The 26,110-nt window shown below is 35.3% G+C and overlaps 1 protein-coding gene across 1 annotated transcript; it reads left to right on the top strand.

Annotated features, from left to right (window-relative positions):
• The first annotated feature begins 819 nt into the window (after positions 1-819).
• LOC127865732 (kelch-like protein 2) lies at positions 820-25,328 on the top strand. Its single transcript, XM_052405664.1, has 12 exons — positions 820-995; positions 7,545-7,743; positions 7,998-8,226; positions 9,152-9,327; positions 10,010-10,106; positions 10,465-10,731; positions 17,157-17,274; positions 17,773-17,970; positions 18,479-18,580; positions 19,493-19,621; positions 20,757-20,897; positions 22,049-25,328. The coding sequence occupies exons 2-12, from the start codon at positions 7,616-7,618 to the stop codon at positions 22,222-22,224; spliced, it is 1,761 nt and encodes a 586-aa protein (XP_052261624.1). The 5' UTR covers positions 820-995; positions 7,545-7,615; the 3' UTR covers positions 22,225-25,328.
• The last annotated feature ends 782 nt before the right edge of the window (positions 25,329-26,110 follow it).

Raw genomic sequence — 26,110 nt, 5'->3', positions numbered from 1 at the left:
ATGTCACAATGTGTACAGACAATTGCAATGTAAGAGCACATCATTAAATAATAAGCACAAACATAAACAATTTTATTGACACTGTAAATCAGATGAATCCTGATACATGTATATTTGTCTCTATTCAGGGGACTTCTAAATATTGTAATGCCCCTTTAAAATCTATGCACTTCAGATCAATGGCTTTATAAAATTAATTAATAAAATATTGTGTTCTCAATTATTTTCCTTTAAATATAATTCCATTAATTTGTTAAATCACTTTTTGCAATAATAATACAAATATGATTATGAATCAAGACCAGTCCACTATCATTCAAGTTCATAAACATTTTACTTTTCAAAAGGGAGCTTATTTCATTCATGTACAAGATTATTGAGCCATTCATAAACCTTTTGCAATATGCCTCTTAAACCGCTAATCAGTTTACTTTCGCAGGTCTAATCTTGCTCAAATTAAATAGGTTCACTAATTAGCAATTAGTGCTTGCATAATTACTCTAATTAAATTTAAACTGTCAGACATACTATACTGTGCAAATACAATTCTTACCTGAAGAACTGACATAGTAACTATATAATTCCCATTTTGATAGTAAAAAAATCTAGTAATTTCCCTAGTGAAAGTAACTGATTTTTCCCTTTCACTTTTTTACATGACCCGCCATGTGTGACTAAGGACGCTACGGAACGCTTTTGCTTTCTATGATGAAACCAATAAGGTGCTGGAAACCAATCACTGAAAGCAACTTTGTGCCATTGAGCCGGTAACCGATATTGTTAATATGGTGAATTGCGCATGCGTGCTGCATACAATTACATCCGGTTAATAACACTAATTGTACTGTCAAAACATAAAAAGTTTATAGTATAAATATATTCGATTTAATTTAACATGATCATAAAATCAGTTGTGATAAGATAACTTTAGTTGCATTATGGAACAGGAGATGACGTTGTCAATCGTTTAAATTCATAGGAAATCTCTAAAATAGGTAAAATACTTGTAAACACAGAAAATAATTTGTACTAAAAGTCACTTAATAAGACTTGCATACTATTTTTTAACAACAATTATCAGCCTGTTGTAATGTTTTACTCTAGTTTATAACTGCATGCAAGAAGAAATTTGTGAGTAACAAGTACATATCTGTGTAATTATAGTTTTTATACTCAAACCTGTTGTATTCCCAGGTCGGATTAACTCGTGATATTTCATTAGCGCCCTCTGGATTTTGTTCATTAACAATTCTGCATGACCTTCTTGTCAAATCTGACAGTACGGAGCCAAATCTGACAGTACGGAGCATATATTGATAGAATGAATCAAGTATTTGACCCTTACTCATGGTAGTAAATTCAATCTAATGCAGAAACTTATCATCCAATTTTATTGGTTTATTTTATACATTTATCTTGTTGCTTATTAATTCCTCTTTCAAAAAAATATAAATTTTAGTATATAACCATTAGTGCTGCAACAATACGCCAAAAACCGTATCGCAATATATTGTCAGTTCAAAAACCCATATTGCAATATATCGCAATATATTGCTAACTTGTAGTGCTGCAACAATATACCGGTATATCGGTATATATCGCAATACGCAATCCGCATATTGTATTGCAATACGATTTTCATTATACTGGTACGAAAATTTTACAAAAATTCATTCACATTTCGTCCAGAAAAGCCATCCGAAATAATGATAACAAGGTAAACAAAACAAATCAGTGTAAATAATTTTTTTCGTAAAAATAGCATTCTGAAAAGTGTATTATACGGAGTAGCGTTAATACATCAGAGCATTCGTTCGATGCTTTTGAACAGATTATCATTTAATTAATTGCGCACAGCTGTAAATGTTTCGTTCGATTCTGAATTGAGCATTATTAAATTTGTAATCCGAATTTCGGATATACGCTTCCAAATTTTAATGCTAATGCGACAATAAAAATTTCTAGCGTCAAATAAAAAGTGCTTTATCCTTTGTCTCAATAAAAAGCGCGCGAAAATTATACAGACATGTAGAACGTTGCATGGAAAGTATGGGTGTATTTTGTGTTGTATAAAAACAGGAACATTATGTCAGGTGAATTACGCGTGTTCAGTGGAAAAAACGCCCCAGTTGGACGTTATTTCATCACATCTTTAAATAGTAACAAATGCCAAAATGTATTTGATACTTAAGAAAATTTGCGAATAAATAATACCAAAATTATAACTTACCAATTACCTGATAATCCCGTATATTCCAGTTTTAAAGCAAACTCTGGTAAATATTTACTATAAATGTGCTTAAGAATAACAAGAAACACAAACATTCGCAAATTTTCTGAATGATGAGTCAAACCCTATTGAAAATGAGCAATATCGGAGTTATAAGTCCAGAATTATCTCCCCTTGAATTTAAGAAAAAAAATGAAAATTCAGTTTTTTTATGTGATAAAGTCCATAATTTTCATCCAATTCTTGGCAAACTTGCACAGTGTCTTTGTATCAATGGGGACTCAAACTCTTTTTTAAAAAGAGCAATATCAAAGCAATAAGTCCAGAATGACTTTCCCTTGAATATGAGAAAATTTTGAAATCCCACTTGTTTACGCAATTAATTCCACAGTTTTCATCCAATTATTTCCAAATTTGCACAGTATCTTTATATCAATGAGGACTTGAACCATATTGAATATGAGCAGTGTCGAAGAAATAAGAACACAATAATCTCCCCTTGAATTTGAGAAAATTCTCCTTGTTTGCGCGATTAAGTACACAGTTTCCATCTTATTTTTTCCAAACTTGCACAATGTTTATAGCAGTAGAGCGATTCAGGCCCTCATGGGCCTCTTGTTTTTATTTTTATGTACTTTAACATTGGCCATAACTTTTGCAATATTAAAGATAGCAATTTGATATTTGGCATGCATGTGTATCTCATGGAGCTGCACATTTGGAGTGGTGAAAGATCAAGGTCATCCTTCAAGGTCAAAGGTTAAAAAAAATATCCCAGGCAAGTAATAAGCTTTAAAGGGAGGTAATTAGTGAACCTACCAAATCATGAGAAATGATATTTTTTTTTAATAAATCAAAGCGGCGCAGTAGGGGACATTGTGTTTCTGACAAACACATCTCTTGTTTTATGTTATTTGACATTAACTTCTTCATTTCTACACAGATTTACTTCCAATTGATACTGAACATCTCTTATGACAATACGGTCAATCTCAACTAAGCATGGCCCCATTACCAACCCTGGGGCGCCCCCCTGGGTCAAACATGCGGTGTGGAGATACGCGTCGGCCTCTGCCGCTCCATGTCTAGTTATTAATGGATTTATAGCGAGTTAAACACAAGAAATCAACATTTTATGTTTTACCACAGCGGGTTAAACCGTGTGGTAACTGAGTCACGTGACCGTTAACTATAGATCTTTTATAATTAGCGAACATCTAAGCGCAAAGGTTATACATTTTTTTATGTACCCACACAAGTCTTTTTAGCGAGGCTGTTTTCGGAGAAAACCCGAGCTATTGTCATAGCCAGCTCATCGTCTGCCGTCCGCTGTAGGCATTGTGCTTAAACCTTAACATTGGCCATAACTTTTTTAATATTGAAGATAGCACCTTGATATTTGGCATGCATGTGTATCTCATGGAGCTGCACATTTTGAGTGGTAAAACTTCAAGGTGAACATCATCCTTCAAGGTCTAGGGTTGAAAAAACAAAGTCAAGGGAAGTAATAAGCTTTAATGGACATAGTTATCTGACCTGCCCACGTGTATATTTTTGTTAAATATATAAAAGCGGCGCAGTAGGCGGCATTGTGTTTCTGACAAACACATTGCGGTAATAGGTCAAGGTCATCCTTTACGGTCTACGGTAAAAAATACAAATTTAAGGGAAGTAATAAGCTTAAAAAAAAGGAGATAATAATTCAATATTGAACATAGCCACTTTATATATTTGGCATGCATGTGTATCTCATGGAGCTGCACATTTTGAGTGGTCAATCACAGTCACAGTAGTGGCTTTTAATAATTTGCTACTAAAAATAGCGATTTGTTAGAGACAATTATTTTCAAGGGAAGTAATTTATATAATTATAAATCTCATATTATATATTTCCTTACCAAGAATTGAAGTTCTTTTCACATTTACTGTACAGATTAAAAATTTTGATTATTTATAACTTAAATGATTGATATGTAAAAGTTTGTTTTTTTAATGATATAAATATAATTTCTTTGATGTTCATTACACACCTGTGGACTTATGCATTTATGTCCATAGATACATGATCGACTCTGGCTATGATATCTTTTAAACCACAGGCCTTGGTTGTCAGTGATGTCTGACATGGACATAATTGACTGTGAGACCCCCCCCCTCCCCCTGGTTGAATTGGACAAAATTCAATGGAAGTAATAAGCTTTAAAGGGAGATGATTTCTTTACCTGCCAAATTATAAATAGCAATTTTATTTCAATGCGGCGCAATAGGGGGCATTGTGTTTCTGACGAACACATCTCTTGATATAATTATCATTTCTTACCTGTTCTAAATTGTGAAGGCTAGTTTTCATTAAATACCAGTGGACTTATGTCCATACATACATGATGAACTCTGGCTATGATCTCTTTGATAAACCACAGGCCTTGGTTGTCAGTGATGTCTGACTTGGTCATTTTTGTCTGTCTACAGTACTCCCCCCCCCCCCCCCCCTGGTTGGATTGGACAAAATCCAAGAGAAGTAATAAAGCTGTAAAGGGTGATGATGTCTATACCTGCCAAATGATAAATAGAAATTTTATTTCAAAGTGGCGCAGTAGGGGGTATTGTGTTTCTGACAAAGACATCTCTTGTTGGGTCACTAGGTCAAAGGTCAAGGTCACTGTGACCTCTAAAAAAAAATATTCTGACAAGCTTTCGCAGCCGAGCGTGGCACCCGTTATGCGGTGCTCTTGTTTTAAATTATACTTTCATTTCCTGGCCGATTTTGACAAATTATATATCTATAATCATTAGAAAGCCTTCATTACGTAGTTTTCATATATATAAATATATATTATGTTTTTCTTCTGATTTGGGCAGCCCGGCGAGTTATAACTTAAACTTTTGCAATAATCATACCGTTTTGGAGTTTTAGAATCTAGATTTACGGTGACATGTTCGTACTATATACCGATTTATAGCGTTTATATTTGGAGTTCAGTTTTAAAAATTACATCTTGCTTAGAAAAATAGAATTCTGTATACAATAGAACAAAAATGGTTTAAAAATAAGTAAGGAATGAAGGCAAAAGAAAGTAGGGCGCGGTCTTAACGCACCGAACTGATGCTACGGTCTTGGGGATTATGCTTTTGTTTAGATACTGGCCATTAAATTTCCTTTGCCATTATTATAATATTTTTTATGGAATATTGAAATATTTTGTTCACAAAACATATCAATAAAGCTAATTATTATTGAAGCTAAATAAATTAATGATTTCAGCTCTTGTTTATAACACAGAAAGGGTGTTAATTTTATGATGAGACAGCGTATATAGCGGACACTCTTCATATTTTTTTTGGCTTTGCATACTTCAAATAAAATGGGTGTCAAAAACATTCATTGTTTGTTGTTTATTTTCAAAAAGGTTATTATGTATACTTAGATGAAAGGTTATTTACCATAAATTATCAATTAATTAAAATTATTAAAAGATTCTTGAAAATCACAGCCGAAAAATATGTTGTTTATAATATAAATAAGATGTTGTACTAAAATTGTGTGTGTACATAGGTTAGAGGCTGATCTGACAAGAAATAACATTTGTGATTGTAACTATATATAGAAAATGGTTTCAATTCAATATTTTTAGTTTAGATTTGTTAATTGTTAACTTGATTACATTCAGATTTAGGGTATCATTGGATTGGTTGTTAACTAGATTACATGCAGATTTAGGGTATGATTGGATTGGTTGTTAACTTGATTACATGCATATTTAGGGTATGATTGGATTGGTTATGACTTGATTACATGCAGTTTTAGGGTATGATTGGATTGGTTATGACTTGATTACATGCAGTTTTAGGGTATGATTGGATTGGTTATGACTTGATTACATGCAGTTTTAGGGTATGATTGGATTGGTAATGACTTGATTACATGCAGTTTTAGGGTATGATTGGATTTGGAGCCAGCCCTTTCCTTTCGAAGTAAATGAAATTTAACTACTGTCCTTATCCTATTAAACATTATCTCCATATTAAACTCACTGCCTTATGTAAAGTAAAATGCATGTTAAGTTGTTTGAACAAAATAATAGTGCCTCGCATTTTCCTTGTGCCAAAGGCTAAGTGAGAATTTAATACATTATGTTTAACTTGACATACCTATTTGATTATTTTACATGCCGGTAACTTGACATAAAAGCATCTGAAATAATTTTGTTTATCTTATGGTTAATACTCAATTGTCAAACTATGATATTGATTGTAAAACTTATAATGTCTGTTTTCAAAATAAAATTTATTTGAACTCTGGACTTTTAACATGCAGATTGATATGCGTTGTTTAAAATGTAGAGCCAAGTGATTATGACTTTTGTTAAAGCTGAAATCGTCACACTTATTGTTTTAGGTTATAATTTTTGTCCCCTACTGGTGAAACCGGAGGGGACTTCAGGTTTGTGCTCTGTGTGTCAGTCTGTCACACTTTTCTGTATCCTGCGATAACTTAAAAAGTTCTTCATATTTTTTCATGAAACTTGAAACATGGACAGATGGCAATATGGAGATTATGCACATCAATTCATTTTGTTCCTGCATAAAAAATTGTGGTTGCTATGGCAAAAAATGTAATTAATTTTTTTTTTTTTACTGACAATGGTGGAGTTTCACCGGTAGGGAACCATATTGCTTGGCAATCTCTTGTTTAGCTTTTTTATTTATGCCAAATAACTATATATTAAGATATTCGACTTTAAATATGTCGTTTACATAAACCATTTAACCGTTGAAAATAATCAACTTTAAATATGTCTTTGTGGCCTTGAAACTGACTAACACTGACAAAATATGTACATTATACTATCAAAGCAAAAAAAAAGTAAAATATGCTTTCTTGGGACAGCTGTTTTTAGCTGGCTGTTTTCGAGGAAAACCTGAGGTGTTGTCATAGGCAGCTCGTCGTGTCGTGTCCGTCATCATACGCGTTGTGCTAAAACCTTAACATTTTGTCAAGGTTTTGGCTCTAAAATCAAAGTGCTTCAACCTACAACTTGATGAGTTCTACATGCCACACCAAATTTTGGGTCACTAGGTCAAAGGTCAAGGTCACTGTGACTTCTAAAAAAAATATAAAAAAATAAAAAATTCTGTCAAGCTTTCATTTATTCAAAACTGCACCCACAGCCTAGCTTGGCACCCGTTATGCGGTGCTCTTGTTTAAGTTAAAGTGTACACGTCGGAAAAACTGTTGTACTTCATTCAAGCTCATCCTAAAAATGTGGGCTATGTCTTATTTCCTTTATAATAATTGTTTATGTCTTTATTTCAGCATTTCAGTAAAACGTCTCAGCCATTTTGATGTGATTCGTTGTTCAGCCTGGACGTTCCTTTACTGCTGCAATGGCCACCATGCCAATGGAAGTGGAGGCCAGGCCAAAGATGTTCATTGGGACGAGGGACTCGAGGCCTGCCTTTAGACACCCCCATCACACTAATAAGGCATTTGATTACCTTAATGTCATGAGAAAGTAAGTATTTAATGTGTTGATGATCACAAACGTGAAATAGTTTCTTCAACATATACCGAATTAGTAAAAGATTACATTTTTCAGTGCTTTGAAATTATGTAATCAGTATATATTAATAGACATAATTATTCTATAAATTTTGTTTTTGAGTTAAATTTCAATTTCTGTGAAGTAAGTATACATTCCAGTTAAGCACTTATTTTATTATATCAGATGTTTTTGGCACACATTTGTATTTATCTATTTAATTTCAGACAAAATGTCATGTGTGATGTTGTCCTGGTGGCAGACTCAATAGAGATTCCCTGTCATAAAGTTGTCCTGTGTGCCTGCAGCCAGTATTTCTACGCCATGTTCACTGGCGATCTTGCTGAGGCAAAAGCCAATCGGATTATTTTACAAGAAATAGACTCTTCAGCACTGGTGCTATTAATAGACTTTGTTTACACATCAGAAATACAGGTTACTGAAGAAAATGTGCAGGTAAAGTAAACCATGGAAGCACTTACAATTGTGCATATTTTACAACTGAATGCGTATTTAATGCTTATGCACCATTGGCAAAACTTTTGTAATGGCTCTGAACACATGCAAGCTTGTTGTGTTTTTGTGTGGATGTTTCTTAGTGATACATAGACTATCCCTACAATGTGTTGAACTTACCTGGTTACTCACAATGAAAAAAAGAATCCCTGATTTCATGCAATTTAAGATATTATTGGTCAGTCTGCCGTTGTTGTCTGTCATCAGACATGCAGCTCACAGTGTGCACCTCGTTACACCTCTAGAATCCACATTTTTCATCCAATCTTGATGGAACTTGGTCAGAATTTTTTCTATGCCATAGATAGGCCGAGTTTGAATTTGGGGTGCATGCATCCAAAAAGTAGGTAAGCAGGTCGAAACCTTGTTTCCAATCTACAGGCCACATTTATGACACAAACATGATTAAACTTTGTCAGAATGATTATCTTGACAATATCTAGGCGGAGTTTGGATCTTGGTCATGTGTGTCCAAAAAATAGGCTACCAGGTCAAAGCTTAGGAAAGCTGTTACCACTCTGCTGGCCACATTTATAACTCAATCTTTATAATACTTTCTGGACATTTTCTAGGACAAAAAAGCATCAGTTTAAATCCTAGATAAACCTATTACCACTAGAAAAGCTATATTTATGACTCAATTTTATGAAATATGGTAAGAATGTTTACCTTTACAAAATGTGATCCAAGTTTGAATCTATTTTAATTGTTTCCAAAATATAAGTCTTTTTTTTCACACTTGACTGGACAAATCTGTTTTGGCTATACAGTACATACGATTTATAACAATGTTATATTCAGTTGGTTTCAAAGTGCGATATACTATTGATATTTAATTGATCAAGTGATCATTTGATGTTTTCAGACATTGCTGCCAGCAGCCAATATCCTACAGATGACAGAAGTGCGAGATGCGTGTTGTGATTTTCTTCAGTCACAGTTGCATCCCTCAAACGCCCTCGGAATCAAGGCTTTCGCTGATCTTCATGCTTGTTCAGATCTCTTTTCGTACGCCAATACATACTGTGAGCAGCATTTCACGTAAGGAATCCATTCATCATACTTCTAGGAATCAGCTGTGTCTTGAGCTTTGGTTACTAGTTTGTGAAAGCGTTAATGCTGTATGTCTTTTAAAAACATTTGACAGATTTTTGTCTGTAATTGATCTGGTCCAAATTTAAACTTGTGTGGTCTTTTTGAAATTTTAATGCATCATATGAAAAGCAACATTTTCATTTGTGCTGATTGAAAAATATTGTGAAAATGATATATTTGGGAGCATGGTTTATGAAAGCAATGGCAATTATAGTATTTTAGTTATTTAAGCTCAAATTTCTTTTGTGACATTCTTTTGGTATCGAAATGCCTTCTTTTAAAGGATGCAGGGCTATTAGTCTTCTTGACGCTTTAGTACTGTTAACAAAAGTTGTATTGCGCTAAATTATCATAAGTTATTTTGTGTGCACCAAATTAAAATTACAGTGTTTTATTTATTACTGAAAAACTGCAGCTAAAAATAGTAGAAACGCTCATTCATGCCAAAATAAGACAAATGAGAAAAAAATGTTGGAGCTGACAGACTTAAATGAACAATTACATCTCTGTGTAAATGTTCTTACTGTTGTCTTGTGGATGTGTATGTTGAATATAACTGAAACACTGTGAGAGCTCTGGGATCTGACATACCTGTAGTGATATCAATGCAGTGTGCACTTTGTTCCAGGGAATTGTTCCGCTATGACGAGTTCCTATCACTGCCAGTGGAAAGTGTGAGCAAACTCATATGTAGTGACCGACTCACTGTCACCTCGGAAGAACAGGTGTATACATTTATACGTTTTATTTAAACATTCAAAGCCTGTTCTTGTAAACAAATAATCATTTGCATGGCTTCTTTCTACGCAGTTTGATTAGAATGAAAACATTATATCCAGATTTCTGTTTGTTTACCCAACTGTTAAAAAAAGTGGAGTATTTGGGTTTATCCTTGGTTTCTGACTATGTTATCAAGGTTTTAATAGCTTTTTTAATTAATCGCGGTTGTTTGAGTTTTTTGTAACAAAAAATAATTTGTGATAACTAGGAAAATAATTAGAATACCTCTCACTTTAGACACTACTTAATAAGTACTGGGTATACAATTTTTACCTGGTCTGATCTAAACTTTTTCCCATGAAGGTGTTTGAGGCGGTGTTGTCATGGGTGAACCACGACCGCAGCAGCCGACAGGAAGTGGTCTCGCAACTCATGGAGAATGTCCGTCTGCCGCTGATGTCCCAGGAATATCTCGTTCAGCACGTGGAAGAGGAGCCCCTCGTGAAGACAAACAGTCGCTGCAAGGACTTCCTGATAGAGGCTATGAAGTTTCATCTGCTGAAGGGAGAGCAGAAGGCGATATTCCAGACACCACGAACCATACCAAGAACTCCTCTTGGGTTACCTAAGGTAAGATATTATTATTAAATAGTCACAAACTAGTAAGCTTGTGTTGATTAAGTTTTTTTATTGGTTTATATCGTATCAAAGCAATACTCTTTGTACTTATCTTTTTTTGGTGTTGATGAAAAATGATTTTTTGAAACCTCTATCAAGGGATTTTGTTGTTGCAGCAGTGTAAGGGAGGGGGATGGGCAGCCTTCCATTTTTATTCTACACCCATTTAACATATGGTCCCTCCTTTCATTTTTATTCTCCACCCTTTTAAGATGCGTCTTCTGTCCCTTTTTATTATGCCCCGGTACAGTGGCATATAGCAGTCCCACTGTCCATCCGTCCGTCATTCCGCTTTCTGGAGGATTTTTATGCAACGCTTTCAGATATTGAGCTGATTTTTGGGATGCAAGTCAACCTACATGACCTACAGATGAAGTGTAAAATTCATTCTATTCCGTTGATTTTTGATGAAGATAAGGGTCTTGGACTCTAAATTTTTGTCAAGGGAAGCAATAAGCTTTTAAGTGAAATATTGTTTTCATTTGGCAGGTACAATGTGACATTTTCTCTATAATAACTGTTTTTTGAAGAGTATTTATGCAATGCTTTCAGATATTGAGCAGATTTTTGGTATTTGAGTACATACATACATACATGACCTACAGATAGTGTGAAATTCATTTTGGTCCATTGATTTTTGGCGAAGTTATGGGCCTTGGACTTAGACATTTTCTCAATAATTATTGTTTTCTGGCAGTTTGTTAATGAAATGCTTTCAGATATTGAGCTGATTTTTGGTATGTGAGTTTACCTACATGAACTTCAGATGAAGTGTGAAATTGGATAAGGTCCATTGATTTTTGGCAAAGTTATGGGCCTCAGACTTAGACATTTTCTCTATTATAACTGTTTTCCAGAGGTTTTTTTTATGTAATGCTTTGAGATATTGAGCTGATTTTTGGTATGTGAGACTACCTACATGACCTACTGATGAAGTGTGAAACTCATTCCAGTCCATATATTTTTGGCAAAGTTATGGACCTTGGACTTATAAATGTTCTATATAATAATTGTTTTCCGGAGGTATAATTGCAATCATTTCAGATATTGAGCTGATTTTTGGCATGTGAGTCCACCTACAAGACCTACAGATGAATTGTGAAATTTGTTCATGTCCATTGATTTTTGGCAAAGTCATAGGGCATGGACTTATAAATTTGCTATATTTTAACCATTTTGCGGATGTTTTTAAGGCAACACTTGTGTGAAATTTGTTCCAGTCCATTGATTTTTGTTGAAGTTATGGGCCTTTGACTTAGAAATTGCCTCTATAATAACTGTTTTCCAGAGGATTTTTTACGCAAGGCTTTCATATATTGAGCTGATTTTTGGTTTTTGAGTCTACCTTCATGTCTTACAGATGAAGTGTGAGTTTCCTTCCAGTTCGTTGATAATTTGCAACATTATCGTCCTTGTTTTCTGTAAAACAGCTGCTGTTAGACTTCAAAGTTAGACTCTTGTTTCTTAATGTTATGGTAAATGCAGACACACGCAATTTGTTATTGTTTATTGGCTAATGATGATTTTATAAAGTAACATAATGTATTACTTTATATGAAATTTAATTTTACATGTATTTGATTAAGAATATTCTTAATGCAATAATGCTGAATGGATGATCCTATATAATAAATTAAGTGAAAACAACATAAACATACAATATGCAATTTTAACCATGTGAAGATTTTTCACAAAATATGTCACCCTGCTGTTCTTGACTCGCATGAGTTCATATTTACCAATTTAACATATTAGATCGAAGAAAAACAATACAAACACTATTTTTTCTTGTTCATGAACAGCAATGTTAATTGGGAACTCGTTTTTAATTTTATTTTACTTAAAAAAACCAACGTTCTTTGAATGCATAAACAATACATTGCATACTTCAATTTTTAAGCTCCACTGGCCAGAGGCCAGCGGGGCTTATGTCATGGTCCTGTGTCCGTCGTGCGTGCGTCGGTGCGTGCGTGTGTTAACTTTTCCTTAAAACATCTTCTCCTAAACAACTGGTCCAATTCTGATGATATTTCACAGGAATGTTCCTGGGGTGAACCTCTTTCAAATTTGTTCAAATTATGCCCCTGGGGTCAAATTTGACCCTGCCCCGGGGGTCACAAAAATGAAAATTTGCTTATATAAGGCCTATTTTGTGAAAACTTTCAAACTCTTCTCGTCCATTATCTTTGGGCCTAGGGCTATCAAATTTGGTATGTAGAGACATCTAATAGTCCTCTACCAAATTTCTTCAAATTATGCCCCTGGGGTCAAAATCTTCTCGTCCATAACCATTGGGCCTAGGTCTATCAAATTTAGTATGTAGAGACATCTAATAGTCCTCTACCAAATTTCTTCAAATTATGCCCCTGGGGTCAAATTTGACCCTGCCCCGGGGGTCACAAATCGAACATATGCTTTTATAAGGCCTATTTTGTGAAAACTTTCAAAATCTTCTTGTCCATAACCATTGGGTCTAGGGCTATCAAATTTGGTATGTAGAGACATCTAAAAGTCCTCTACCAAATTTATTCAAATTATGCCCCTGGGGTCAAATTTGACCCTGCCCCATGGGTCACAAAATTGAACATATGCTTATATAAAGCCTATTTTGTGTAAACTGTTAAAATCTCCTCATTCATAACTATTGGGCATAGGGCTATCAAATTTAGTATGTAAAGACATCTAATAGTCCTCTACTAAATTCCTTCAAATTATGCCCCTGGGGTCAAATTTGACCCTGCCCTGGGGTCACAAAATTGAACATATGCTTATATAAGGCCTATTTTGTGAAAACTTTCAAAATCTTCTCGTCCATAACCATTGGGCCTAGGGCTATCAAATTTGGTATGTAGAGACATCTTATAGTCCTCTACCAAATTTCTTCAAATTATGCCCCTGGGGTCAAATTTGACCCTGCCCCGAGGGTCACAAAATTGAACATATGCTTATATAATGCCTATTTTTTGAAAACTTTCAAAATCTTCTCGTCCATAACCATATGGCCTAGGGCTATCAAATTTGGTATGTAGAGACATCTTATAGTCCTCTACCAAATTTCTTCAAGTTATGCCCCTGGGGTCAAATTTGACCCTGCCCCAGGGGTCACAAAATTGAACATATGCTTATATAAGTCCTATTTTGTGAAAACTTTCAAAATCTCCCGTCCATAACCATAGGGCCTAGGGCTATCAAATTTGGTATGTATAGACATCTAATAGTCCTCTACCAAATTTCTTCAAATTATGCCCCTGGGGTCAAATTTGACCCTTCCCCAGGGTCATAAAATTTATCATATGCTTATATAGGGTCTATTTTGTGAAAACTTTCACAATCTTTCTGTCCATAACCATTGGGCCTAGGGCTACCAAATTTGGTATGTAGGGACATGTTATAGTCCTCTACCAAGTTTTTTCAAATTATGCCCCTGGGGTCAAGTTTGACCCTGCCCCGAGGGTCACAAAATTGAACATATGCTTATATAAGGCCTATTTTGTGAAAACTTAAAAAATATTCTTGTCCATAACTGTATGGCATAGGGCTACCAAATTTGGTATGTAGTGACATGTAATAGTTCTCTTCTTAGTTTGTTCAAATTATGCCCCTGTGATCAAATTTGAAACTGCCCCGGGGGTCACAAAATTGAATATATGCTTATAAAGGTCTTATTTTTTGAAAACTTTCAAAATCTTCTTGTCCATAAACATTGGGGGTAGGGCTACCAAATTTGGAATGTAGTGACATCTTATAGTCCTCTACAAAGTTTGTTCAAATTATGCCCCTAGGGTCAAGTTTGACCCTGCCCCGAGGGTCAAAAAATGTAACATATGTTATATAAGGCCTATTGTGGGAAAACTTAAAAAATATTCTTGTCCATAACTGTATGGCATAGGGCTACCAAATTTGGTATGTAGTGACATGTAATAGTTCTCTTCTTAGTTTGTTCAAATTATGCCCCTGGGGTCATATTTGAAACTGCCCCGGGGGTCACAAAATTGAATATATGCTTATAAAGGTCTTATTTTTTGAAAACTTTAAAAATCTTCTTGTCCATAAAGATTGGGGGTAGGGCTACCAAATTTGGTATGTAGTGACATCTTATAGTCCTCTACAAAGTTTGTTCAAATTATGCCCCTAGGGTCAAGTTTGACCCTGCCCCGAGGGTCACAAAATTGAACATATGCTTATATAAGGCCTATTGTGGGAAAACTTTCAAAAATCTTCTTGTCCATAACCGTATGGCATAGGGCTACCAAATTTGGTATGTAGTGACATGTAATAGTTCTCTTCTTAGTTTGTTCAAATTTGAAACTGCCCTGGGGGTCACAAAATTGAATATATGCTAATAAAGGGCTTATTTTGTTAAAATTTAAAAACTTCTTTTCCATAACCATTGGGTCTAGGGCTACCAAATTTGGTACGTAGTGACATCTTATAGTTCTCTACCAAGTGTGTTCAAATTATTCCCCTGGGGTCAAATTTGACCTTGCCCCGAGGGTCACAAAATTGAACATACGCTTACATGTATATAAGGCCTATTTTGTGAAAACTTTAAAAATCTTCTTGTCCATAAAAATTGGGCCTAGGGCTACCAAATTTGGTATGTAGTGAAATCTTATAGTTCTCTACCAAGTTTGTTCAAATTATGCCCCTGGGGTCAAATTTGACCCTGCCCCAGGGGATCAAAAAAATGAACATAAGGCCTATTTTGTGAAAACTTCAAAAATCTTTCTGTCCATAACCATCCAGCCTGGGGCTATTAATTTGGTATGTAGTGACATCTTATAGTCCTCTACCAAATTTGTTCAAATTTTATCCCTGGGGTCAAATTTGAACCTGCCCGGGGGGGGGGGGGGGGGGGGGGGGGGGGGGGGGGGTCACAAAATTGAACATATACTTATATATTGCCTATTTTGTGAAAACTTAAAAAAAATTATTGTCTATAACCATCAGGCCTAGGGCTACACAATTTGGTATGTAGTGACATTGTATAGTCCTCCACTTAGTTTGTTCAAATTATGCCCCAGGAGTCAAATTTGACCCTGCCCTGGGGGCCACAAAATCGATTATATGCTTATATAGTGCCTATTTGGTGAAAACTTTAAAAATTCTCTTGTCCTTAACCATAAGGCATAGGGCTACCAAATTTGGTATGTAGTGACATCTAACAGTTCTCTACCAAGTTTGTTCAAATTATGCCCCTGGGGTTAAAATTTGACCCTCCCCGGGGGCTCACAAAACTGAACATACTCTTATATGGGGCCTATTTTGTGAAAACTTTTCAAATCTTTCTGTCCATAACCATTGGGCCTAGGGCTACCAAATTTGGTATGTAGTGACATCTAATAAATCTCTACCAAATTTGTTCAAATAATGCCTCTGGGGTCAACTTTGACCCTGCCCTGGGAGGTCACAAAATTGAATAAACACTTATAAAGCGCCTATTTTGTGAAATCTTTAAAAATCTTCTTTTTGAAAACCATTCAGACTATGGCTACCAAATTTGGTATGCAGTAACATCTTATAGTCCTCTACCAAGTTCAAATTATGCTCTTTGGGTCAAATTAGACCCTGATCCGCGGGTCACAAAATTGAACATTATATACGCTTATATCTTGCTTATTTTGTGAAAACTTTTAAAATATTCTTGTCCTTAACTCAAGGACCTAGGGCTACCATATTTTGTATGTACATGTAGTGAGATATAGTAGTCCTCTACAAAGTTTGCTCAAATTATGCCCCTGAGGTTAAATTTGACCAAGCCCAGGGGGTCAAAAAAGTGTACATGTGCTTAAATAGGGCCTATATTTAAGTATTTGAACATGCAGAGAATATTTGTTTCAGCCTTTTCTCATCAGTGGAGCGATACATGGCCATCATGGCCCTCTTGTTATACAATCCTCATATTCACTGTCTGCATTCATAAGTGTTGAATACTTCATGGCGTCAGAAAACAACTTTTAAATTTATAGGGTACCAATTGGCTTTCTGTCAAAAGACCAACATATGAGCACAAAAATAGGTCTTATGCCATAAGCGACCAGCATTGATTCAGACGAGCCTGCCCATTGCCACAGTCTGGTCAGCAACTACCCTAGCGCCAATAAAACAACATAACTTGCATTTGTATAGCTATAAGACTAGTGGACAGTGCATCTTTAGACAAGACTTCTCAAATCTGCAGACTGTTCTTCAGATACACAGACAGCTTGTGGCATAAGACCAATATTTGCATGATGCCGCCAATATAGAATACCCGTACAAATCAGAAGTAGTGATGTTTATCAGAAAAGTTGTATCATAAATAAAAAGTCTAGCCTTTAATTTACAGGCTTGGCACTACCACAAACAAACACTTCACAAAGACTGTACACTTTCAGGTGATGCTTGTAATAGGAGGACAGGCCCCAAAAGCAATACGCAGCGTGGAGTGTTTTGATTTCAAGGAAGACCGCTGGTATCAGCTTGCAGAAATGCCGTCAAGGAGATGTCGATGTGGTGAGAATGATATTTACAGCTTGAACTGGGGCCAAGTCTTGGCCAAGGATTATCTTAAACAAATTGTGACTTAATAAAAAATGTTTATGGCTAGAAAAGATCATCAAAACTGTGTTGTTTTAAAATGTTACTACATCTTGTTCAAAGTTTTAAGTTATATATATATGAATATTGTACAAAGTTATTATGCTCTTTACCAATCTTGTACAGACTTATACTTTTCTAATTGGTCACTTTTTGTTTTATTTTGAAGCTGAATCATCCCAATTACATATTTTTTCCATGTACATTTCGTAAATTAGAATCAAGGGAAGGTCATCTTTTCAAGTTTGTTGTGAACTCATTTCTTACAACTCGAATAGTGTCATTGATCAATTGGAACATCATCTTGTCATAAAAAAAGTTCTAAATTTGAATTATATACCTTACAGAGCTTTTACAGGCGACTAGCAATTAGATTTTTCTTCAATTATTTACAATTTTTTACTTTGTGTTCAGGCGTTGCGGTGATCAACGGTATGGTGTATGCTGTCGGTGGTTTCAATGGGTCCTTGCGTGTGCGTACAGTGGACATGTACAACCCCCTGAAGGACCTCTGGACAAGCTGCCCTAACATGGAGGCACGACGAAGCACCCTGGGGGTAGCTGTTCTCAATGACCTCATATACGCTGTCGGGGGATTTGATGGCTCATCAGGTTCTGTTAGTTTAATCACTTGTCAATATTCTCTACCATTGATTATTCAATGGTCTAATATATTATCTTGGAAAAATATTTTCTCAATTCTAACATGATCACTTTTTTTTAAAGCTATTTAATAAGAACTATATTTCATCATTCCTGGCTAGTCTTTGTACACTTATATTGTACAGTTCACAGTGTTGTTTTAGTGAATCATTCCTGACTAGTCTTTCTACGCCTATATTTTACAGTTTACAGTGGTGTTATAGTGAATGAGTCATTTAATTCAAAATTAAATTAAAAAAACTGCGGCTAGTTTTTATATGTAGATAATATATTCCACTTAATAAATATTTTTGTTTCAATAGATTAGTAACAAAAAGTAATGCAGCTGCATACATTTAGCTGTACATTTCCAAAAAGCACGTTATTTAAAATATCATTCATACATATTGCTGCCCCGTATCATGCTTGCATCTTTCAGCTTTAATTCCAATAATGACATCTTTTCCCTCTCTTTCAGGTCTCAACTCTGCTGAGTGTTTTGATGTTCGGACAGGAGAGTGGCGTCTAATTGCCAATATGAGCACTCGCAGAAGCAGTGTAGGGGTGGGAGTACTCAACGGTACGTACTACACAAAGGACAGGCATACAATTTGAAATAAAAATTATGCTCTTATTCAAGAAGCTTTGTATCCGTTTGTTGGTGGGTAGGTATGTCAGTCCATATACCAATTTTTATGTCCCCCACCACTTAAGTGCTGGACATAATGTTTTTGCCCTGTCTGTTGGTTTGTTTTTTGGTTTGTTTGTTTGCCCCAACTTAAACATTTGCCATAACTTTTGAAATATTGAAGATAGCAACTTGATATTTGGCATGCATGTGTATCTCATGGAGCTGCACATTTTGAGTGGTGAAAGGTCAAGGTCATCCTTCAATGTCAAAGGTCAAATATATGGGTCAAAATCGCTCATTTAATGTCACTTTTGCAATATTGAAGCTAGCAACTTGATATTGGACATGCATGTGTATCTCATGGAGCTGCACATTTTGAGTGGTGAAAGGTCAAGGTCATCCTTGAAGGTCATAGGTCATATATATGGGGACATAGTGTTTCACAAACACATTGCTTGTTTCTTTGTGGTTTCTGTAGAGATGCTCAGACCTACTATCTTGCAAATTGATGTGATGGTAATTTTGAAGGAAAGAAAAGCCCCTATTAATTTTTAAAAGCTTGTGATATGGGATTGTGTCATGTACATACAAGGTAAATGGCACAATTCAAGGTCAACTTTTAAAACATTTTAATGTTAAGATAGAGCAAATACGCGCTATTGCATTCCAGTGATTTTTAGCTAAGAGTTGTGAAATAAATTTGCAGAAATAATTTTTTTTTAAATAAGACAGTGCAAAGCTAGGAAAAACCTGTTGGCTATCTATAAAGTTAAGATCAAAGAATTGCTAATGTGTCAAAACGCTATGTGAGTACTCTTGTTTGGTTTGCAGGAAAGTTTATGCAATCTTCTGTTGTTGCAGGGTATGTCTATGCAGTGGGTGGATACGATGGTGCCTCTAGACAGTGTCTCAGCTCCGTAGAGCGCTATAACCCTGTGGATGATGTCTGGACCATAATGGCTGAGATGTCATGCAGGCGCAGTGGTGCTGGTGAGTTATGCTGCATATAAAAGTCCCCAGAGAACCCCTATCCCCCACACCCCAAAGATTAAATTAAGCATAACCTGTTTATTGCATGGTTTATATAAAAATAAATATTAAAATGTCTTAAATGATGATGTCATAAAACCCCTGAAGGGAAACCTTTCAAGCTCAGAAGTATTATAGTGCATTATAGGACTTTGCAATTACATAGAATTATATAGCATTATATAAAGATGAACACATTTTTCCCTGGGTTAAAATTTTGCCGAGTTGAGGGGTGACATATATTTTATAAACCTGAATACTCTTTCAATCCTCTCTGCGCGGTCTGGTGCTTGAGGCGATGGCAAGGGAGCCCCACTTTGGTCTGTCAGCTGCTGTTGCGGGTGCTGTCTGTAGAGTGAGGCCTCTGTTTTTGAGCTCTCGCTCCACAGTTCGGCGCCACGTCACTTTCTGTCGTAAACGGTTTCTTTTCCCCTGTTGAGTCCATCTCAGTGCCACCCTGGGTAGTGGCGTTCTGCAGACGTGGCCTAGCCATCTCCATCTCCTCAAAGCGATGGTCTCAGCGATGCTGTTTGCGCCAGCTCTTCCAAGCAGTTCCATGTTCGTGATCATGTTTGGCCAGAAGACTTTCATGATCCGGCACAGGCACTTGTTCTGGAAGACTTCCAGTTTGCACTCGATGGTAGCAGTGGTCTTCCAGCACTCAGACCCATATAGAAGGACGCTCAGCACATTGCTCTTGAAGACGCAGAGCTTGGTGTGGATGCTAAGACTTGTGGTTCTCCAGATAGGCTTCAGCATTTCGAAGGCTTGGTTAGCTTTGCTGATTCTCGTGTTGATCTCCCTTGCACAGTCTCCATCTGTGGTGACCTTGCTGCCTGGGTAAATGAACTTGTCCACTTCTTGCAGAGGCTGGTCGTTGATGGTATAAACCTGTATAGCGAAATGCTTTTCAATAGTGTTTCCTTTGAAATCTTAGGGTATTGTTTTATGTATGATATTTTTAGTGGTCTTCTACAAAGTTTTTTCAAATTACTCCAGGGTAGTCAAAACTTGCGAGCATGGGCCTCATCATAGAGTTAATATAGTCCTTACTGATTGGAAATTCATAAAATTTGTATATAATATTAATGTGCAGGTGTTGGAGTGATAGACGGAGTGCTGTATGCAGTAGGGGGTCATGATGGACCACTGGTACGGAACTCTGTGGAGATGTACAACCCCGAGACCAACATCTGGACGCCACTGGCCGACATGCACAGCTGTCGGAGGAATGCAGGTTTGCTTGATTTTTAATTCAAGTGAAAGGGGACCATGAATATATGTTATGTTATAAATGTGCACAGTAAAGCTTTCACTGGATTGCAAGTTGGTTTGGTTACGTTTGTTTGTCAAGCAATTCCAGGACACATGTTCACTTAGTTCAGATCAAATATTCACGCAGCGCAATTTCCATATTGTCATAGTCCATGTACTGTGCCAATGTGCAGGTTGGCCTGGAGCTATATGACTGCATATGGCATCATACCCATTTTTGCATGATGCGTCTCATTTTAATTGTAAGTAACGTGTTACAGATAATCAAAACTTAATGATGTGTATTGTTTTATATTGAATGTTGAATATGAATTTTAAGTAGTTTTGTTTCAACTTCAGAAAAAAATTGTATGCAAAACTTGTTCTGAAGTTTTGTAACACTCGATTTGCTATTAAATGTGCATTGTATTGGCATTAAAGGTAAAATCTGTAATAGTTTTTAATGTTCATCAAAATTCAATACCGGTAGACATAATGAATAAGAAATGGTGATCTATATGTAAACACTATGATCCTTAAATTCTTGTTTGAATATTTGCAAAATTTGTATTTGCTAGCAAATGCTGTAATGGCTCCCTAGATTTACATGATCAGTGTTTTGCGAAGTATAATTGTTGCTATAAATGATTACAAAACAATAATTATTGCACTTGTTTCAGCTATTGTATTTGTAAAATGTGTACTTATATACTTATTTTTCTGCAACTATTTGGTTGCTTATATACTGGTAGCTGTTATTAGGACATATTCTAGATGGCATAAAGTATCTTTTTGCCCAAATGCACTCCAAAAGTTGCCAATAGATCAACTGTTTAAAGTCTAGTAATAGCTTAGAAATTAGGACTTTGCATTTGTGTTATATTTTTTATTAAGATGTTTATGTTTGGAATTTGGTTTATGCAAATTTAAAAGCAATTGTTCAAACTTAATAAATTAAACTATTGAAACAATCCGGATTTAGATTAAATTGATGGTCGAATTCCCAATTTCACAAGTAAATGTCATTATCTCAAACTGTTGAGAAAATGCCCTGCATGCTGGCTCTATATGTTGATTTGTGTACATCTTTGTTTATCACTCACATGTTACATGTATGTTGTTTATATCTTTCAGGTGTTGTGTCTAATATTGGATTGATGTATGTAGTGGGTGGGGACGATGGATCTTCCAATCTTGGGTCAGTGGAGTGCTATGACCCCAAAGCAAACGTATGGACCTTGCTGCCCTCCAGCATGATGACAGGAAGGAGCTATGCTGGGGTCACAGTTATAGACCGGCCATCATATTAAATGGCATATGGTTTCTACTAATATTAAAATATCTTTGAGCATTCAGTCAAGATGAATCCGTCTGTTGTACATGTGATGATGAGGAGACAGACTTAGCAGAGTCTTGACATTTCAGTTTTTCTTGTGAAGATGAACCAAAGAAACTACACACCAGCAAACAGAACGTACACCTGTTATTCGTACTGTCATCTTAGCGTAAACATGGTTTTGTTCTTTATCAAAACCAGGGGCTGCCACTCAGTTCTTCATTACTAAAGTCTTCATGATTTTTATTCTAAACTTTTTCAAACCCTTTATGCATTTACAGATGTTTAATTAAAATTATTATTGAACTTGTCAGAAAGGTATGATCAACCTTCTCATGTGATCATTATGGCCCTCTTGCTTGGAGAAAACATGTACAACTTAAAAGGTATAATGATACAGGACATTTAGATTGTTTAATGCATTTTTATTTGCAACTGTTTGGGTAAATGTCATGCACGCATACATTATCAGTGAATGCTTTCTTGAAACTGATTAGCTTAATTACTCTATGTTTTCGAACACTATAAGTTTTCGGATACCCCTTTTTTTAGCAAAAAAAAATATTTTTCGTGACTTTTTTTGGACACACGAGTTTTTGTCCATAATTAATGTCTCTAAGTTTTCGGACAGTATATTTTACAGCGCTATTTTACCAAATTTCAGTCCTGATTTCGATATCTAATGACACTTCGATCATGGGGTTTTAAAACCAGATTATTATCATAAAACATGGCAGGTGCATGCCTGAGGGCAACGGAACATTACATTTGCGTTATTGGGTAAATAACCTTGTAAACCGGTATAAAACAATGGTTTCGCCCGATAGCATAAGCGTTATGACAATTACCAGAGGTAGTGCCAATTAACAGTTCAATTATCTACCGCAATGGCACTACCCCTTCTCAGTAAAATAACTGTGACAAATACTAAACGCTTCAAAGTGTGATGCACCCTATTGCAAGTTTTATGAACAATGGAAGGTGTTAGAAAACAACTATCAGATATGAACAAACAAAGAATTCATAGTTTGCTTTTTTATTGCGTTAATTACAGGTTCATACTAGCGAGTATCGGTACATCACATGCTCATCTTTGAATTCGTTGGTCAAAGTACAACCTTGTAGTAACTTTCTGTCAAATAAATTAAGCATTTAAAATTAAATTATTTAAAATGCAGTGATTTATACTACACGGCATGGTATTTTACAAGTGCATGCTATTTCTGGTAGTCGGTGATACAATTGACGCTATTTTCGGACACTTCAGTTTTCAACTCTAAGTTTTCGGACACCTGTATTTTGTGAATTTTTTTTGTATCTAAGTTTTTGGACACAAAAAAATAATTATTTGTAAGTGTCCGAAAACATAGAGTAATTACGGTACCCTGTATAGGGTAATTTCCTCAGAAATCATGTTGTTAGAAAGATATATTATTGTATTGTCATTTTTGTACATGTATCAGAGAAGACTTATTTTCTGTATTGTCTGTGATACTGAATTCTAAACTGTTCTTTTAACTGTTTCCAATCAAACATGACAATTTGCCAATATATAGCCATTTACGTCTCAACAGCACCCAGCTATGGGTTATTGATACATTACAATTCATTGATAACCACATATACATGTACTTTGCAAGCGTGTCAAAGAACTCTCTTGTTTGTTGATTTATGTGAAATTTTTATAACATTATTTTTGAGTTAATTAATTAAATAAATCAGTAGATTGTTGCTTGCCAGTGATCAATCCAATCTAGAATATCTTTACCCATAGGGTTCAGTCAATTTTTTGTCACAGATTCAAAAGAACAAAGTTTATCATAGAGCAACATAATAGATTGTCTCATACTGGAGATACAGTTTTGTCAATGAATCATATTGAAAGTCTTAAAATGATCAACTGTTACAAAGCAAGGCTATTGAATATCATTTAATGTGTTTTTTTCTGAAGTTTTTTTTTGTTTTTTTTTGTTACATGTGGATAAATTATCAAATGCATTCACATATATAACAGTCTGGATGGCAAAGTGGACATGATGATATCCATTTAACACAAATGACAATTGTTTGTGCTCATCTAGAGACAAGCATTTATTATTTTCTAGTTCTATACATGTAACCATTACCTTGTATGGAGCTGTATAGTTCCACAGCTAAAGTCTAACGTCTGGCAATTTGAGGAATGTACTGCCATAAAATGATCCAATCTGTTAACTCTTCCAGTGCTGGAACCGAATTTTGAAGGCCTTTGGAAACAGTTTGGAGCCAGATGAGACGCCTCAGAACGTGGCGTCTCATCAGGAACCAAACTGTTTGCTATTCTGATAGAATTCTTTGAAAAAATCGAAGAAAATGCTTATTTTAGAAATTCAGCAGACAACATTTAAGCAGACGACACATTTCCCAACATGCAAAAGGTTTTACCTTTAAGTTGTTAATAATATTTCCTCAGTATATAAACATATATAACCTATATGTGTCTTGTTCTGAGAAAACTGGGCATAATGCATGTGCGTAAGGTGTTGTCCCAGATTAGCCTGTGCAGTCCCCACAGGCTAATCAGGGACGACACTTTCCGCTTTTATGGTATTTTTAGTTCAATGAAGTTCCTCCTTACCGAAAATCAAGTTCAGGCGAAAACTGTCATCCCTTATTAGCCTGTGCGGACTGCACAGGCTAATCTGGGACGACACTTTACGCACATGCGTTATGCCCAGTTTTCTCAGAACGCCACTCATATATGACACATATTATTGTTGAATATTTGACACTAATCATGATTTTATATTTTATGACTGTGCTACCTGAAGGTTACATTGTTGTATTTATAATTATGTTGTGAACAATATTTATACAATAGTGTCAGTAATTTCATTATCAATTCAACAGTGTAATAATGCTCCTCATTTGCTGTGTGTTTTTTTAGTGAAACATTTAACTATGTCTTTGTTTGATAGAATAGCATTTGTGCATGATATACTTTTATGTTTATGTTAATTATTTTAGCAAGGTCTCGCTTGAAATATTTGCAATAGACTTAATGTCACTATTTTGTTAAATAAATTAATGATAAACAAGTGATCTGGTGCTTATACATTCCTAAAAATCCCTTTAAAATATCATTGTCATGTCATTTTAAAGTGCTTAACCTTTTCCCACTCAGTAGCAAAGTGAAAATGGCTATGTGCAAACAGCATAAAACCAGAATAGCTGTTGAGTATCTCACAGTCTGTTCAAGTTTTATGCTGTTTGCTGCTCATCAGTATCTAAGGGTTGCCAATAAAGCCTTTAAAACTTGAATCTAGTAAGAAAGGTCTTTTATTAAATATAACTTTCTAAGGGACTACAAATGTGTCAAATATCTATCTAAATGTGGTAAAGGGTTAAAACAAGAGCCTTGGAACTGATTTGTCATTACTTGTCATGTGGTATAATATGTATAATACTTCTCAGCTGCTTATGGTATTTATAAATTATTCCATACACCCCCAGTTTACTGGTTTACTGTTGTAGTTGAGCAATAACCATGATCTGGGAGATTTCAACTGAGATATTAACAACCAATCATATTCATACATGAATGATGTACTCTCTAAGCAGCTATGTGTATTTGCAATTAAACTAACTTCCTTCATCACTTTCAGTACAACCCAAAGATTAATTGGTTATTCTTAAATATAGCTCTTGTATTTAGCATTTATTTGCAAGTATAATATGCGTTTTAAAGCTACATAAATTGCCTGGCCTTATGTCCATAATACCCTTATGTTTATTATGAAATTATTTTAAAGTGTTTGTTAACTATTGACAATTAGCTAATTAATGTTCCCTTAAATGTGTTCGGTAAAATGGACAGTTTT

The sequence above is a fragment of the Dreissena polymorpha genome, chromosome 2 (genome assembly GCF_020536995.1).
Source record: "Dreissena polymorpha isolate Duluth1 chromosome 2, UMN_Dpol_1.0, whole genome shotgun sequence".
NCBI classification, from domain to species: Eukaryota; Metazoa; Mollusca; class Bivalvia; order Myida; family Dreissenidae; genus Dreissena; species Dreissena polymorpha.
The sequence above is the reverse complement of the archived record's forward strand: the minus strand, read 5'-3'. Positions and strand labels throughout refer to the sequence as shown.